The sequence below is a fragment of the Myxine glutinosa genome, chromosome 12, assembly GCF_964187855.1.
Source record: "Myxine glutinosa chromosome 12, kmMyxGlut1.1, whole genome shotgun sequence".
Lineage (NCBI taxonomy): Eukaryota > Metazoa > Chordata > Myxini > Myxiniformes > Myxinidae > Myxine > Myxine glutinosa.
In genome coordinates this window covers 81,697,728-81,715,785 of record NC_136272.1, presented here as the reverse complement: position 1 = coordinate 81,715,785, position 18,058 = coordinate 81,697,728, and the positions used below count along the sequence as shown (strand labels likewise).

Sequence of the window (18,058 nt, the reverse complement as noted above, 5' to 3'; positions counted from 1 at the left end):
CCCCCCCGCACCCAATAAGGGCGGACCGATTCCATCTGGGGCGGAGCTACCTAGCCGAGGGCGTGTCACTCCCCGCCGGATATACGCAGCCACTTACCGGACGTGACGTCAGATGCGCCCCCAGCTTGAGAAGACAAGTCACCACCTCCGAGCGCTAAGTGAGACCTCCCGCATCTTTGGACTGGACCGGGTCGATTTTGCCCCTGAGCCAAGGTGCACCTTGAGCCATCGAAGACCTGCCCCTCCTTGCCATCAATCCCCGTGTGAGTCAGTTTTGTCCCGTTTATCTGTCGTCTGTCGGGGCTAATATAAGAGTGTGTCTAAGTGCCTGCCTTTCTATGCTGTCCCTCTTGTCGTTGTAATCTGACCTTCCGCCCTAATATAACCTCCTCCGGAGGTCTTGAGAACCGTATCCCTGGTGTCGTGTCATTTTAATCCCAGCCGTTGTGTCCTTTTCCTTCATTGATTTAGCGTAGCGCGACTCGGCAACGTTCGAGTATAATCGGGTAACTTGTGCGGACACGGCGGCCATTCCGCTCGGCCCACCATAACATCAAAGTCGTGTCTGTAACAATATTATTGAAAATAAAATAAGCGTGTATACATTGAATTTAAATATATGTGTAAATGATTGTCAAAAAAACCACCACCGTTTAGAGGCCATTTTTCCCCGCAAAGCGGGGGTTGGCCTTTTCGGGGACCGTGGTAGTTGTTGTTTTTTGGTCCCCTTTTTGAAGCAATGTTTTACGGCCGGATGCCCTTCCTGACGCCAACCCTTTTTGCCGCCTTCAACGACAAACAGGGAATTACCAGTGAACTGGTACTCAATTAGCCGACCTCGGAAGGATGACAGGCTGAGCTCCAAGTACCTGATGACAGGCTGTCAAAAGGACATTAAAAGAAGAGCTCTCACCCTTATACATCTTGTACTCGTATCTCAGTCATAAATGTTGTAAATAATTATGTAAAAGTACTCGTAAATTTATATTAGATTCTGACATTCCTATTTTTTCTCTTTCACAGATTGAGTCAGTATGGCAACGACTAGAAAGAAATGTGAAGTGTTCTTGTTAGGCAGTGCAACAACAGAATTTGTTGGTGCAAAGCTTCCATCAAACCGGCAGGTACTTGGACTCTTTATGCACCGGCATCTCAATGAGAAAAAGACTGTGCGAATCTCTTGCACAGAAACTGTTCGAGAGCTTTCCCCTATCTGGGTTGATCGGGCTCGGATCCCCATAAAGGCAGAGCAGCATTGTATCAAAAAGCTGGAAACCCTCTTTGGCAGATGGAAAGACCTCAAGAGGATTAGGAAGCGGGCGACTGATGGCCAAAATAAGAATCAAGATGAGTTTGTGAATTATTTAGATGACATATTTGACATCGCTCATGCGGATGCTGTTTCTTTGATCAAAATCCCAGAAGACAAAGAATTTCTCCTTGCCCAACGTGAGAAAGGACGCCGAGGAACAATGGGGTCAGTTGATAAGGCCCTTGCTGAGAAGGAAGAACGTCAGGCCTTGAAAAGGCAAGCAGATGTGCGCAGACAGCAAAAGGCCCTCACTGACCAAGAGGCTTCAACATCGCGGTCGATGCTAGCATCTTCAAGGAGTAGTGGTGAAGAGACAACAGATGATGATGATCCTCAAGGAGCTGTAGGTGTTACTCCTGCTAAGAAATGCAGGCTACAGAGCTGCTGTGGAACAGATCAGGGAGTTGAAGGTCGTAAATCACCACGCTGAACGAGGTGTGGCCCTCATGAAAAGTTACAACCAGCTCCTTACCAAGGCTGAGGAGCAACTCCAATTCTTACTTCAGGTCGTGTCTGAACACCGCGGTACTTATCCCGACTGTTGGAAAGCAACATTGGCTAAAATCAGGCAGCAATGATATGACTTATGTTGGTGAGAACCTTCCTTGACGAGAAACCAATATAATAACATCAGGAAATATAATAACATCAGGAATGTTAAATAGAATGAGAAATGAAAAGAACTTTAAGAAGTGTATTTGTACAGTAGTATATTTTGTTGTGTGCTCTCAATATATAGAACAAAAATGGCCTCTAAAGGTGGTTGTTTTTCTCCATATATAAAATCTTGATTCTTGAAGGTGCCTGGACTACCTCGAAATATACACTGACCTGTATGGAATTTTGAGAGCAGTGCTTCTATCCCAAATGGATCACATTTAGGCCATGAGAACAATCAAATTACCATACTAAAATTTTCACCCCGTTTAAGGGCCACCCTAATATATATATCTATCTATAATTCCAGTAATCTCTGTCTGTCTGTCTGTACGTTTGTTTGTCTGTGACCGCTGTTTCTCGACAACCACGGGTCCGATATACTTTTAACTTGCCAGGTATATTGCTGGGGACCCGAGGATGTGCCTTTTCAAGGTTTCATATTAATCGGACAATTACTTACCGAGCTATGTCCAAAAAACGATTCAACCAATCAGAGAGCAGCGAACGATCGCGTGTGCCGGCGTTGCGAATGGACCAAACCATTCCATGTAAATAGAGGGGGGGGTTCTGTGGTCGTTGCGAATGGACGAAACCATTTCATGTAAATAGAGGGGGGGGGATTGTCACTGTACTCGCAAGCCGTTCGCCGTTCGCTTTGGCGTTGCGAATGGACCAAACCATTTCATGTAAATAGAGGGGGGGGATATAATTTTAGATAGATATATAGTACGGGCATATATATAGTACGGGCATGCCCTAGTATACATAATACATATACATATACATATATACATATACACCACGTAGTATACATATACACCACATATACATATACATATACACCATATACATATACACCACGTGGACAAAAGTATGTGGACACCCGAAAATCACACCGTATGTGCTCATCAAACATATCATTCCAAAATGTTCCCCCTCCATCCCCTCCCTCACCTCAAATGGCTACACAGTTGACACCGCACGTGACAAAGCCGAATGCCTCAACCCTGTGTTTGCCTCAAAATCCTGTGTCCCAAAACAATCTCTCTCTGTTCCCACCTTACCCAGTCGAACCCAACTGCTCCTGGACTCTGTGTCCTTCTCTCCTGACAAGGTGGAGGAGTTTTTGTCAAACCTCGACTCTGATTCTGCAACTGGACCAGACGGCATCAGCCCACGGGTCCTAAAATCCTGCTCTTCCGCTCTATCTCACTCTATCTCTGTTCTTTTCACCCTCTCTTTTGCTCAAGGTCATCTGCCAGCATCCTGGAAATCAGGAAACATTACCGCTTTACACAAAAAAGGTGCAAAAACAGATCCTTGCAACTATAGACCAATCAGCCTGCTCCCAATTATCAGCAAAGTCATGGAATCCATCATTGCTTCGGATATCAAATCCTTCCTCTTCTCCAATGGCTTGATCTCTGATCATCAATTTGGATTCAGACCAGGTCATTCTACTCTGGACATGCTGCTTCTGCTGTCTCAACAATGGATGGAGGTCCTCAATGCCAAACAGGAAATCAGAGCTGCCGCCCTTGACATACCACATGCCTTCGAGCTCTGCTCACCTGGCACCCAGCTCTGCTCACCAAACTCTCCTCCTATGGTATCCATGGAAATCTCCATGCATGGCTTGCGGACTTCCTCTCTGGTCGTAGTCAACATGTGGCCCTGAATGGATTTCTCTCATCTGCCCTTCCTGTTCAGGCTGGAGTTCCCCAAGGCAGTGTTCTGGGCCCTGTGCTTTTTCTGGTCTTTATCAATGATCTCTCCGACTCTCTGGAAAATCCTCTCTATCTCTTTGCTGATGACTCCACTCTCTGCCGCTCCATTCCTCTTCCCTCAGATCGGCAGTCTGAGGCCTCCTCACTCTCTGAAGACCTGGACAAAATCACAGACTGGTCAAACAAGTTGAACATGTCTTTCAATCCTGACAAATCTCACACTCTTACTATGTCTCTCCGAAAAGATCGACTGGACAACCCTCCCATCTACTTTCTCAACAATCCTCTCCAAGAAGTTCTGTCGCTCAAGCTTTTGGGTCTCACTATCTGCCATGATCTTTCTTGGGAAAACCACATATCCAAGCTGACCTCCAAAGCCAGTCGCCAACTGGGCATCCTCCGTCGTGCGAAGTCCTTCCTAGGCACACCTGAGCTCCTCACCACATACAAGGCTTTCATCCGCAGCTCAATGGAATACTGTTCTCCCCTATGGGCCGGTGCTCCTGCCTCACACCTAGCTCGGCTTCACGCTGTTGAAACAAAAGCTTTCAGAATCATTGGAATCTCCCGTGATGAAGCTATCTCCGAGGGCCTTTCACTCACTCACCGCAGGCAGGTAGGTCGTCTTTCTGTCTTCTACCGACTCCTCTCCGGCCTTGCTCCCCCAGCTCTCTCTGTGCTTTGTCCCCCAAATATTCCTACAGGTCGCACAAGATCTGCCAGCAACCCTCTGATGGTTAAACTGCCGAAATCTCGGCTCTCTGCTCACCTTCACTCTTTCATTCCTCTTTTCTCCCGCCTCTGGAACAAACTCCCACACTCCCTCAATCCCACTCCTCCCTCTAGGTCTTTAAAACAGCTGTTCACACCCATCTCTTATCTTCCCCCATCCAAAACCTTGATCTATTCTACCCCCCGCTAATTCACCCCAGATCCACCTTGTTTGAAATTCCAACTTCTTTCCTGGAAGTCCTGGCACTGTCCATATGTTTTATACCTCTCCCCCCCCCCCCCACTTCCCATGCCTCCCCCCCCCCACCCCCCAAAGCCCTCTCCCTCCCACAGATCTCTCGATGTCCCTGCTCTCAAATGTTGTGTTTGCTCAATCTTGAGCTCAATGCTCAACTCAAATGTTGATTCATCTTAGCTCTTTCACGAGCCTCAATCTTGCATACAAAAAAAAAACAACCATGGGCCTTTATATGGAGTTGGTTCCCCCTTTGCTGCTACAACAGCCTCCACTCTTCTGGGAAGGATTTCCACTAGATGTTGGAGCATTACTACAGGGATTTGCTTCCATTCAGCCACAAGAGCATTCGTGAGGTAGGGCAATGATGTTGGGCGATTAGGCCTGGCTCGTAGTCAGCATTCCAATTCATCCCAAAGGTGTTTGATGGGGTTGAGGTCAGTGCTCTGTGTAGGCCAGTAAAGTTCTTCCACACCGATCTCGACAAACCATTTCTGTATGGACTTCGCTTTGTGCACGTGGGCACTGTCATGCTGAAACAGGAAAGGGCCTTGCCCAAACTGAAGCCAAAAAGTTGGAAGCACACAATCGTCTAAAATGTCATTGTATGCTGTAGCGTTAAGATTTCCTTTCGCTGGAACGAAGGTGCCTAGCCCAAACCAGGAAAAACAGCCTCAGACCATTATTCCTCCTCCACCAAACTTTACAGTTGGCACTATGCATTCTGGCAAGTAACGTTCTCCTAGCATCCGCCAAACCCAGATTAATTTGATCAGACTGCCAGATGGCGAAAGATCCGCGAGGCCACACTCCCGAGGAGACGTGATCGAACTGCAAATTGCGTTCAGCTTTCAGAATCCAAATTTTTAACGATTGTCTTTCCCTCGTCGAGGGGGAGGCGGTAATTGTAGTGCCGAGGTCCAAATTGTATAGTCGATTGGGGTGTATGAGGCGCAACATAGCGTTCTCGAGAAATTTAAATTAATTATTTTTTTCTCTCTGAGGTAAAAATACGCGCGCGGGAGAACTGCTTTCTCACCGCGGATGGCGGGAGCAAGTGAGATAGCCGAGCGGTTTGGGGAGCTCAAATAATTTGGAAGTGAGCCGGGGATAGAGGGGTATGAGTGTAGAGTTGGAACGTCCCTTGTCCCAAGCATTAGTCCACCCCCTACCCCATGGGGGAGATGGGAACAATGGGAACGGCCACGATGCCCGACCAGGCCTGGATGCAAAGGTTAATGGAACGATTGGCTGAACAATTCGGGGGCCAAATTAATGGATTGAAGGGAGAAATGAGGGAAATAAAAGGGGATATTAATTTTAAAAATGGGGAACAGATGGGAGAAATGAATGACAAAATTGATGGATGGAGGGGAGAATTGAAGGGATGAATTAATGGAATGAAAACACAAAAGGAAGAACAAAAGAATGGTGCGCCAATGGAGCACAGGAGAAGCCATGGGTGGCAGAATTTGAATCAAAACGGGGGGGGAGTTGACAGTGGGAATGGAAGAGTTCGGTGAGACCCAAGCTGATGTGCTTCGGGCACAGGAGAAGGAAAATTTAAGTAGGGCAGATTTGGATGTAAATGGGGAATGTTTGGCTGGAAAAGACCTGAAAGGTTTTCGGGCAGGTGTGGATGTCACAATTCAACAACAGGGGAAGGAATTGGAAATTGTGCAGCGCCAAGGCGGTTGTGTGGCGCAACAATGGGTAAAAATATTGGAGGCCCGTGTTACAGAACCGGAGCGTGTGTTTATGCATGAAGACCTGTTAAGGCTGCAATTGATTGAGTATGATGAGAATAATGATTGGACACAGCGGCTGGACACCTGTGACAGTACCATTGAGGAGGAGGAGGTTGCTTAGGTCCAACAGGGTCTGGGAGTTGAGGTGAGTCGGTCTGTTGATGAGATTCAGGTGACTGAGGGGACCTGAATTGACTCACCACGAACAACAATTGGGTACAAGAGGCTCCGAAATTGCATACCCAGCAGGAGGGGGGGGGGGGGGCGTGTTTTGGCTCCGAGCTGGATTTGGACATGGAAGACTCGCAAATAGAGTGGCAGAGAAACTGGTCCACATAATGAATTTGGAGCAGCTGCAGAAGGGGCGGAAGAACCCGAGGAAGGGGTTGTCACCTGCAGCTGCGGTTATTGGACACACGAGGCCAAAGTCTTTAAAAAGAAATTGAAATTGAAATTGAAATGGGAGTTTGATTTGGCACAGCCTTGATGGGAATTGGTCCCCGGGCTGCGAAATTTGGACCAGGAGAGGTCATTGGAGACGGCCTCGGGGAAAAGTTGCCATTTTGGAAATTGGGTTATGCCAGCCAGCTGGGGGGCTGTGCTGGCGAGATTTGGGCATGGGGTCCGACCATGGGTGTCGTGGTATGACCTGGGCCCCATGGGGGGTCTGGTGGAGTGTGGCATCCCTTGTTCATCGGGGCGCCACCCGTGTGTGTGTCTCGGGCCGGCAGTGTCACCGGACCCTGGTGGGGGTCCAAGGTGGCTTCTCACAGGTACCTAGTATGGTGTATAATGAGGCCCAGGAGGGGGAGGTGTCGAGGTCCACACTTTGGTGGCAGCACCACGGACGGCCATCAAGGGCCTGATGTGGTGACTGCCTGGGCATGCAGCCTGGCAGCCTCTCCCTGAGACTCTGGGACAGATAGCATGTGATGACCTGCCATGCTGCGCTGGTCTATGGACACGGGTCGATCCGCATGGACAGGAATTATTATAGCCAACGGACAACCATTGGGGCATCTGTGGAACATGATGGTGTGAGAATGATCTTCCACAGATATTCCGTTGTGATTAGTGGACTCTCGGCTTGGGAAGAGAGCCATGGGATTGTTGAATGGGAATTTGTGACGAGCCGAGCATACAGGGCCATGCTCGGCTGGCATGTATCTGGAGAAGCACCCTTCTTTGGTGAGATTAGTAAAATATGAACAAAAAAATTGGCATGGGCAATCTGAGGGGTAGATGTAAATTTAAGGGTGAATTTTGTGTGAGACCATGGTGGACACTGCACACTGCACAGTGGCACCATTATTGATCCAGGTGTGTTAGACCAAAGTGTTGGAGGTTGGGATAAAATTGATAGGTTAGTAGGACACAGCCTTCATTTGGCTACGGGGGCGATGGCACCAATATTTGGGACGCGGGATTGTGGATATGTAGTTGGGTATTCTGGGGGTCAACGTAGTGCTATGGGTGTCCGAGGTGTGTGGACCATGTCTTCTGGATGAGTCTCCTGGTGGAGCATGGCTGTTGACTAGACCTTGGCGTGGTCAATTGTGGGTGGGCACTGGGGGCTGCAGTTGAGTAGACTGGGGGATGTGAGAGGTGCAGGGGTCGTGATGAGGATGCCAAGCACTGCGACCGTTACCCCCAAGTCCGAGGTTTTGGGAATGGTGGAGTTGGCAGCAGGTACTCACCACATTGGCCAGCTCAGGGCTAGTGGAGCTGTGTTCCTCACAGGGGGCTGAATGATGGATGGTGGGTCGCAGCCTTATGGGCACTCATGGGCCATGTTGGCGTTTCGCCTGCTCAACTTATCCCGATGGCTCTTGCACGGTAGAGGGGCGGAGCTGTTGTAGCCAAATGTAGTTGTGTAGTAATGGTCACCGAAGGAGGCGGATCCACATACTTGTCAGTACAGAGGATAAAAGAGGAATTTGGTGAATTTGGCTGTGTTACGTTTGTACGGGCTGTGTTACGTTTGTAGGGGGTAGACAATGATGACCTTAGCACGAGGTAGAATGCATAAATTAGCAATTAGCATGCTCCGTATGTCGCGATGAAGAAGAAGAACCATCATGTAATAAGTAGGGAATTTGTATAAGCCCGGATGTCGTGTAAGGTGTATCTTCGTCCCCATTAAGAGGCGTGGGGTATGTTAATTAGCTCAGGGATTATGGGTAATTTATCCCCTGAATGTCGATACCTCTGTACTTTATTCCTTTGTCCCTTTTGGCACCACACCATAGACACTAGCAGAAATCGTGCATTTAAACACCCTAATTAAAAACCTACCGGAAGCTAGGACATGAAGCACTAGTGCTAGTTACCCCAACTTTGGAAGCACACATGACGAAACATAAGTGAGGCCACACCCCCGAGGAGCCGTGATTGGGTGGGGTTTGATTGACAGGAAGGACGGCTAAGATGGGAGTGGCTGATAGGAGCAGAGATGGACGACAAAGAGGTGGGACACACTGATTGGTAAAGCACGACAGATGAGGTCAGAGTCTGAGCAACAAAAGACTGTGTTCCCGACATTTTGCTCTCTTACGCGTGGGGAGTTCAGAACGCTCTAGCGGAAATTTTCATCTCGTGTGCCTTGTCGTTCTGACGACCATAGCGAACGATCGCGATTCCCTCTTGCGCTTTTCCTCGCCTGGATGCCGTACAAACGGCGGCATTTTGCTCTCGGGCTCAAGGAAGCGATCGTGAATGGCCGTGTTTGGAGATCTTGCTGGTGGTCGTGCAGAGGCAGAGCTACAGAATGAAGAGCTGCGGATTTCCAGACAGAAACGGCAAGTGGACAGGCGCGGCCTGTTCGATTCACGCGCGAGGGCCAGAGTGAGCGCGATACACAGCGAGGCCTGGCTTCCCGCCCACACGCTGCACGCCACCTAACGTGCAGTTCCTGCCAACAAACGTGCAGTTCCCGCCAAGGCCCCGGACGATTTCCACGATTACTGACAAGACCCCACCAGCGATTGGAGCTAAGTGCCACTAAATAACCACACATATTTCTTTTCAGTTATCCTTCCCTTTCGTCTATTTTCAAGTCTGTTATGGGGATGTCCCAATTTAGGAATTTAGTTGATCGCGCATTTTCTTTGTACCATCATTTATTTAAATAAACTTGTTATTTTTGTACTTTTTAAATCCGTTCTCATTTGAGTTATTTTTTTCAGGTGTGGAGACGTCGACTGGAAGCCGTTCAGGTAAGGCTCCGGTTTCCTCTCTCCTTCTTGCTCCATATATATATATATATATATATATATATATATATATATATATATATATATATATATATGTATATATATATGTATATATATATGTATATATATATATATATATATATATATATATATATATATATATATATATATACATACATACACACACATACATACACACACACACACACACACACACACACACACACACACACACGAGTATATATACAATCCAGAAGTGTGCTACACCATGCAATTGTGGATCTTACGAAACTTGATATGTTATCAATTTTTTTTACTCAAAGGTGCTGGCTCTAAAGAAATCCACACATGAATGGTGTTCATATATGGTGAAAGCATATGCTTTCATATATGACACTTGCCAAATTGGTGGCTGACTTTATGATGCAAGTCCCTTTAAGATGACCCCTAGTGTGGACGACCAGCAGATATCAGGACCTACAAACTGTTACATAATTTGTGAGTGGTCAAATGGAGTGGTCAAAACATCAACAGACCTCAGATCTTCTCAAGGCAGCACTTTCACCATAATCTACATAAATTTGGACATGTATAAGGTCTGAAAAAAATGGGTTCCCCAAAACTTCAGCACTCACAATCAACAGCAACATCTGCAGGCATCATGTTACGAGCTTCTCAAACTGTTCAATACAGATCCCGTTGACTTCATCACTCATCTGGCATTTGATGACGCAACATGGCTTCAGCAATGGGACCGTAAAACTGATATATTTATAAGCCACGCAATGAAAGCAAAACAGATCACTGGCACCCAGGAAATGTTGCAGACAATCCTCAGCCGGAATGATCATGGCCTCTATTTTCCAGGATGCCAAGAGAATCCAGCTGATTGACAATATGCCTCACAGTACTATAATCATAGGATAATAATAAACCAGCCGCATGCAAAAATTTCAGCAGGCCACCTAGGACAAACACAACGAGATGCTAATCAAACGTGTGCTCCTCCTTCGCAACAATTCAGCTGTTCACAGGGACAAGACCACGTATATGAATGTAGTTTTCAGCAACTGGATCAACCTCCAAACAATTCAGACCTTGTCCAAAATACTGCCATTCAACTTGTGATAAATGATAATATAAATGTCAATTTTGAAATAGTTAAGATGTAATCTGGTTATCCTGAAAATAATAAGCATAGCATTGTTAAAATTGTCTTTTTTAACCAGACGTATGAAAAACGATTCCAATTGTGAGAGCTTTCATACCATAAATGCTGATCTTTCCTTGGACAGTGTTGTGGCCCGCGGAGTTTTCTGCACGACATTCATACGTGCCGCTATCATGGGGATGAAAGTCCGGAATCTCCAGCAGCGCATTTGCACTCAGAAGTCTAGCCTTAGATGGCAAGTCTCCCTCGAGTCGCCGCCAGCTCAATGATGGGACAGGACTGGGGAGCAGCGAATGCAATGTTAACATGGCCATATGAATATTCAGTATGATTTCCATGACTTGGCACAAACACTTAGGTTTTCAATTTATACATCTGAGTTTCCATTTTGCCACAAAACGTGAAAATAATGATTACAATATTTGCTTAGAATCAGTTTTGGTTGAAAAAATAACAAAAGTAGAAATATATGAACATCAATGGAGGATCCATTTTCAAGGTATGTGAAGGAATTGTGATGGTAGAGGATGATGGAGCACCATTGTGCTCGAAGGGGTTTCTTAAGAACATCAACAAGTAAATTGTGCATCAAACCTGGCCTGAACCCTTGTATATAATAGTTACTAAGCTTGTATCTAAATTACAAAAACAATACTTGCAATACCTTCAGGAATACTCCACTTCTGGAGACGCACTTGTCCCATTTGAGTGGGAGCTTTTGTATGCCTTCAGTGTATAATTATTTATGACAAATAGGTAGCTCATGCAAGGTGTCATTTTTAATAGGCTCGATCAATTTTTTTTTCCTTCTCAAGGACAAGGATGTCCTTGAAAGACAATTCTCAACCTACTGTGCAGCTGATTGTCTGTGAATTTTAAAAGGAGAGCTAGTTGAGCAGAAATTTCAGAAATACTCGCTGCACCATCACCTACTATTATCTCATTTGCCACCATCTTCATTTACAGCACGTGCATTTTGGCAGAAAACACATGATTATGGCCATTGGTTTCCAACATTATGAAGATAAATTGCTTCAAAAATTGAAACACATGACTAATATTTATCCCTTTATAAACAAAAGTCTGTCAAATTTGAATTCCACTCGCATTTAAAGAAGATGTTTTACTGCATATAATTACGTTTTTACACTGTTATTAAACAAATTTGCTCTTATATGCTTTGCGTTTCGCAAGGATATCTATATGCTGAAAAAAAATATTTATTTTCATGAGAGAGCAATGCAATAAAAGAAGGAATGAAACACAACAATGAAAGAAGTGATGCAAATGATGGTTGCTTCCAAACAGAAGTATAACAACGACGTACAGTTGTGTGAGACACTGATAAAATACAGAGTTATTCCAAATTAAGATCATGTATGAGTGATGCATGCACAGGTGTTGATCAGCTCCCATAACGTGCAATGTGTCAACAGCATTAAAAATGTTGTGGCACAAAAAAGTGTATATATATATACAGACTTGGCATTTAATATGGAATTTTTTTTTTTTCTTGACTTGGGTTTACTTTCTGAACTCAGCATATCAATCTGGTGAGTTTCTTTTACGCTTCGGTGATTTCTTTGTTAAAAGAACCATGTCACTGATTGTCTTTCGCAGCAAAAGTCAATAACAGGATAATATCACAGGTGGCGTGACAAAATGTAAGGGCAGGTACATTTGACGATTGGCTTCACAATCGGGTATATAAGGGTTGTTGCGTTCTGTATGAGTGGAAAACAACTGCTGCACGTCTAAAAAAGTTATTGCCACTTCCTCTGGAGATGGTCCGTCAACTCGACAATGCTGTTTGTCATGGAGTGGTGGCTTTACGAAATTCCGGTATGAAACAGCGTGCTATTGCTTGGCAGTATGGCATCACTCAAGGTCAGGTGTCAAAGATCCTGAAATGAAATGATCAGAGGGGTGTCCCTACTCCAATACCGAGGCCAGGACGTCCCCGCAGAATCACAAGGAGAGATGATCGCCAGCTGCACCGGTTAGTTTGCAATGGCCGTACCAAGTCAGCTAATCAGCTTAGGGCTGAGTGGCAGCAACTGACAAATGTGCCTGTATCCAGAAGGCTAGTTAACCAACGACTGGTTCAAACAGGCTATCGTGCCAGGCGTCCCCTGAGAAAGCCACGCCTGACCAGACAACACAGCCAGCGCCGATTGCAGTGGGCCAGAGAGCACCGTCAATGGCAGCCAGGACACTGGAATCACGTGACTTTCAGTGACGAGTCGAGATTTCTGGTCTATCGTCAAGATGGCCGCGCCTGAGTGTGCAGACAAGTGCATGAAGCCTACAACGAAGATTGGATAGTGCCAAGAGTCCAAGCTGGAGGTGGTGGGGTGACCGTTTGGGCTGCTTTTCATGCAGGGGGCAAAACTGACCTGGTTGTTCTGAATGGAAACCTGAACCAGTTCAAGTACAGGGCCATTCTGGAAGAAACATTGCTTCCATTTGCTCGTGCAGCCTTTCAAGGAAACTTTGTCTTCCAAGATGACAATGCACGGCCTCATCGTGCTCGCATGATCCAACACTTTCTTTGTTGACCGTGGTGTTGAGCATATGGAGTGGCCTGCCATGTCCCCGGATATGAATCCGATCGAGAACTTGTGGGCAGAATCAACGCGTCAAATCGACAACTTGGTCCAGCAGCCTACCTCTGTGCGTGAATTGCAGCAGGCTATTGTCACTGCATGGCAAGCGATTCCTGTCCAAACCTTGGCAAATCTCGTGAACAGCATGCCTCAACGTGTACGTGCTCTCCTGAATGCTCGTGGGGGTTACACGAAGGACTGAACTGTAATTTTACTGTCCATAATCCCAGTCATAATTTAACTTGTGTTTTTGTTGAAATTTGTTTTGGCTCATGTGTAAAATAAAGAGTAGGCCGTTCAGAAATTATATGGTGTGAAAACAATTTTTTATTTCAAAAACGCATACCCTTTAATTTTGTGAGGTTGGACATTATGAACAAATATGACAACTTTCAGGTGGATCAGTATACATTAAGCGACAGCTCAAGTCATATGTAGAAATGAAAAAAGAACCAATTTTTCGGAAAACTAGTGATTTAATATAGCTTTCAATGCTTTACTTTTTTAATCATTTAATTACTCAAAAACATATTTTTCAATTAAGAAAATTATAAGTCATATGTCATGTTTTCACATGATAGAAACCACTGTCTTTATCATATTAAGTAGATATCATTAGGTTGTGTTGTCCTCAAAGAAATGTTTCTTCAGTGGCTTTCTGATCAATTTCCTGTGTTGTTCTACCACTTGGAAGATGAGCTGACGCTGTTCTTCATCATGAGTGAGGGCAAGGTTGAAATCTGTCGCCAACTTTACGGCACGTTCAGCACAATCATTGACCACACGCAGTGCAGAAACTTTTTCTTGGGCAAGAATATAGTCTTGATTCGAGCTCCATGTTTCAGGATCGCTTTTAAGGAACTCCTTTGACAACTTCAGAGCATAGAAGAGATTGAGAGACCTTCTTGTCACAAACTCAGCTAGCTGCCTCCCTTTGAATGTGTGACTGGCAGGAACATGAACTCTTCTCACATCTTCTTTCATCTCAGGCTTTTCTAAGGAGTTTACCACATCCTTTTTCACCTCCACTGCAATTTTGTCAGAGAAGAGAACTAAGCCAACCAAATCTTCACTCAAATACCATAGATGACTCCTCAATTTTGACAGAGCCGTCTTGGCAACTTTTTGATCGACTTCAGAGTAGTCTTCCATAGCCTGAAGAAGGTGTAAGTCATTGGAAGGTGCATTGCAAGTATCATTTGCAGTGAACCATGCTTTTACATACAATGTGACTGTGAAGAGACAAATACGTCTTAGTGACTGGAATTCATGTGCGGATAGCTGAAACTGGTCGCAAAAACAGGATATATTGAGGCAGTATATGCCTTTAGCCATCCAGCATGCACGATGGTATGCTCCAGGTGGGCTGAACTTTACATCTCCTTCCACATTATCTCCAAGTGTGATGAGAGCCAGTCTCATGAATTCCAAATAGTCATCTCTTGGCTGTTTGTCCATTAGTTGACTGCGAAGAAAAGTTATCGCAGAGTCGCGATTGTTTTCAAACCAAACCTTCTCACTGCCATCAAGGCTTGTGGCAAGTGATGCAAACTTGCTTGTGTCAATGGAAGTCCAATGCTTCTTAAAGCGACCGAAAATGCCAATTTGTGGTCCAGATGCAACAAAGAATGTGTCAAATACAGCTGAAGCAATGATTTCAAATATGTGATGCCGACAAGCCAAAAACAGTAGGCGTTTGTTTAAGGCATTTTGAATGATTGTGATTGCACCCATATGGAGTCCTGTATTTGTGCTTGTTGTGTCAAAACAAAATCCAGCAAGCCATTCAGACACACCATCCCATTCATTGATGAACTTAATGACTGCTTCTCCCATCAGGATTCCAGTACCAGATTGAAGTTTTGGAATGCTAAGAGGCTTTTCTACGTCTTTTCCAGATACAACAACAGGCAAACGATCAGCCATTGTACCATCATTGTCTGGCATCAGCTTGCCATCAAAATGTACAACAAGAGGCGTATCAGTAGAAAAGTTTTCCTGAATAGTTTCTCCAATTGACTTGCGGACTGTCCTTCGAGCTTCATAAAGTGAAGTTGTTGACAGTGTCAGTCTGCTTACAGGGACCCCAGCAGCTTTCAGTGCAGGACCAATGATGTGCATTGCTTCACGTGGTGTAGTTCCAGTTCTATCCAAACTTGCTGCAACTAAAGGGTCTTCTACGATGCAACGTTTGTCCAACTTCATAGTCATTGGAGTTGTTGCTCCTGATGTTTCAGGTGCATCGATTTGTTTTGAGACATATTTGTTAATCTCCACAGGCTCATCATCATTTGCAGATTCTTCACCTGTTGATTGTGATGAATCATCTAGCACTTCATTAGGGTTCATCACCATCTGTTTTTTTTGCTTCCTGTTCTTTTTCAATGCACATCATCTCTTCACCTTGTCGTTTCTGTCGTTTCTCTTCTCGCTTTTTGAACTGCAAGTCTTCTCCGGTCATTATCATCTTCCTGGGTCCTTGTTGATCTTGAAGGAACTCAAAATCCTGTGGAATTTTGATAAGCTGTTCAGAATTAGCATGTGATAGATCAAATAGCTGATTCAGTTTATGGCTAAAATCAGTCTCCAATTGAACCTGCCTCTCCGTTCGCCGTGCCTTGTTTTTCCTAAGAAGGACATACTCCTGATAGAAAGCTTTAAGTTTTGCAATTGCATTTGGTTTGTGCTTTGTGGGAATGTTAGCCATATGCCAAAACTGAAGTACTTCATCAATGACATTTGAACAGCTTCTTGGAACATCCAGTTTGTTGATCTTCAAATCGAAGAACAGACGACATAATACTTGACGATTGGTGGGTAATTGATTGCCCTCAAGTGCCGGAATCATTTCTCCCAGCAACCAAATGCTGAGAGAATCCCTTGTTTGATAACCTGCTGCAACTGCTGCACTCATCATTGGTTGATTACTGCAAAAAAGGGAAAAAGAGAAACTTTATTTTTATACAAATATCAAATTCTTGCATAATAACATATATAATATGCAATACATTGTATAATGTATAGTGTATACTAATACATAGCGTTACAACGTATATATATTATATAATATATACATTAGCTCATTCAAAACTTTGGGTCTGTCGAGCTGTCACTTAATTATAATGGAATGACTTGAAATTTTTGCCAGTTGTTTATTACATGTTTCCTCACGTTTTGAGCACCTATGCATATCAAATTTCAGGAAAAAGAAATTCTGAACACCCTAATAAAGAGATACTTCTGGAAAACGTACAGAAGTTTAATACATTACTGTCTGTGAATCGAGTTCGATATCAGTTCACATCACTTTCAAGGATCAATTTATTTGCTTCGAACTGTCAAATGTGGTTTTTGTTTCTTTTAAAGGTCACATTAACAAAATCTAGAATAATTTCAACATAATTCCAATGAACTTTTGGTTCTAAGTCATCTTGAAAAGTAAGTTCACCCCCACAAAAAAAATATTCCATATTAAATGCCAAGTCTGTATATAATATAAAATAAATAAATATATAATATAATATATATAATACAATATATATATATATATATATATATATATATATATAATGCAATAGATAGATATATATATATATATAGATATATATATATATATATATATATATATATATATATATATATATATACATACATATATATATATATATATATATATATATATATATATAATACATATATATATATATATACATATATATATATATATATATATATATATATATATATATATATATATATATATATATATATATATATATATATATATATATATATATATATATATATATCACGGTGGTCCAAAAATTTGAAGATTGGATTTTCATTTCTCCTCAAGCCTGCCCCTCCATATTCCTATTGAAGAAAGTAGTTTGTGGTGAAAATTTGAGCTTGATTGGACAATATTTAGAGGTTGCTCAAAATGTTGACAAATTTTAATGAATAATAAGATACAGAATTTTTAGCATCATACATCAATTCATAGATAATTATCTATTTTCAATTACTCAAATTATTTATTATTGTTGGCTTGCACTTGTCTTCAATGGTATGACCAAGAGATTGTGCAAAAGCACTGGCCACAAACAAAGCATGCCGATCTGAGAGATTTACTCTGTCCAGAGTTGCCACTATTGCTGGAGTGATCACCTTGATGGGAGCCTTTTTCGCCTGTTTAGCAGAAGATGGACTTTGAAGTTTGAATTCATTGTCTCCTGAATCGGAACTTTCAATCTCAGACTCATCATCATCATCAACCACAGCCGATGTTGATGGAACAGATTGTATTGCTGTTAGAGTCTCAGCAGCATGTTTCTCCTTTCTTTTATCCTCATTCTCAAGCCTGATACGCTTTCTGTTCTCCTTCACTGCCAGAGTGTTGTCCACAGATCCCATACGTAAACGTGAGGGATCCTCACGCTGCATGATAAGGAATGCTTTATCTTCTTCATTCGTCATTTTCTCAAGCGCATCATTTGGTGAGATATCGAAGAGGGATTGAAGATCATCCTTGAACATCTGCTCCTTCACTCTGTAGTTTTCGAATGTCTTGGTTATATTTTTCTTTACCAGTTTGTAGGCATCATACAACTTCAAAAGTTGGCGCTCACAGGAATCTACTCTCTGCACTGGAATTC

General features: G+C 43.6%; 1 protein-coding gene across 1 annotated transcript in view; it reads right to left on the bottom strand.

Moving 5' to 3' along the window:
* The window catches only part of LOC137415953 (contactin-4-like), a 766,344-nt gene that overhangs the window by 434,104 nt on the left and 314,182 nt on the right, over nt 1-18,058 (bottom strand). Inside the window, exon 8 of the mRNA XM_078766054.1 lies at nt 10,895-11,076. Coding sequence (XP_078622180.1) covers nt 10,895-11,076 — 182 coding nt within the window. The remainder of the gene's footprint in view (nt 1-10,894; nt 11,077-18,058) is intronic.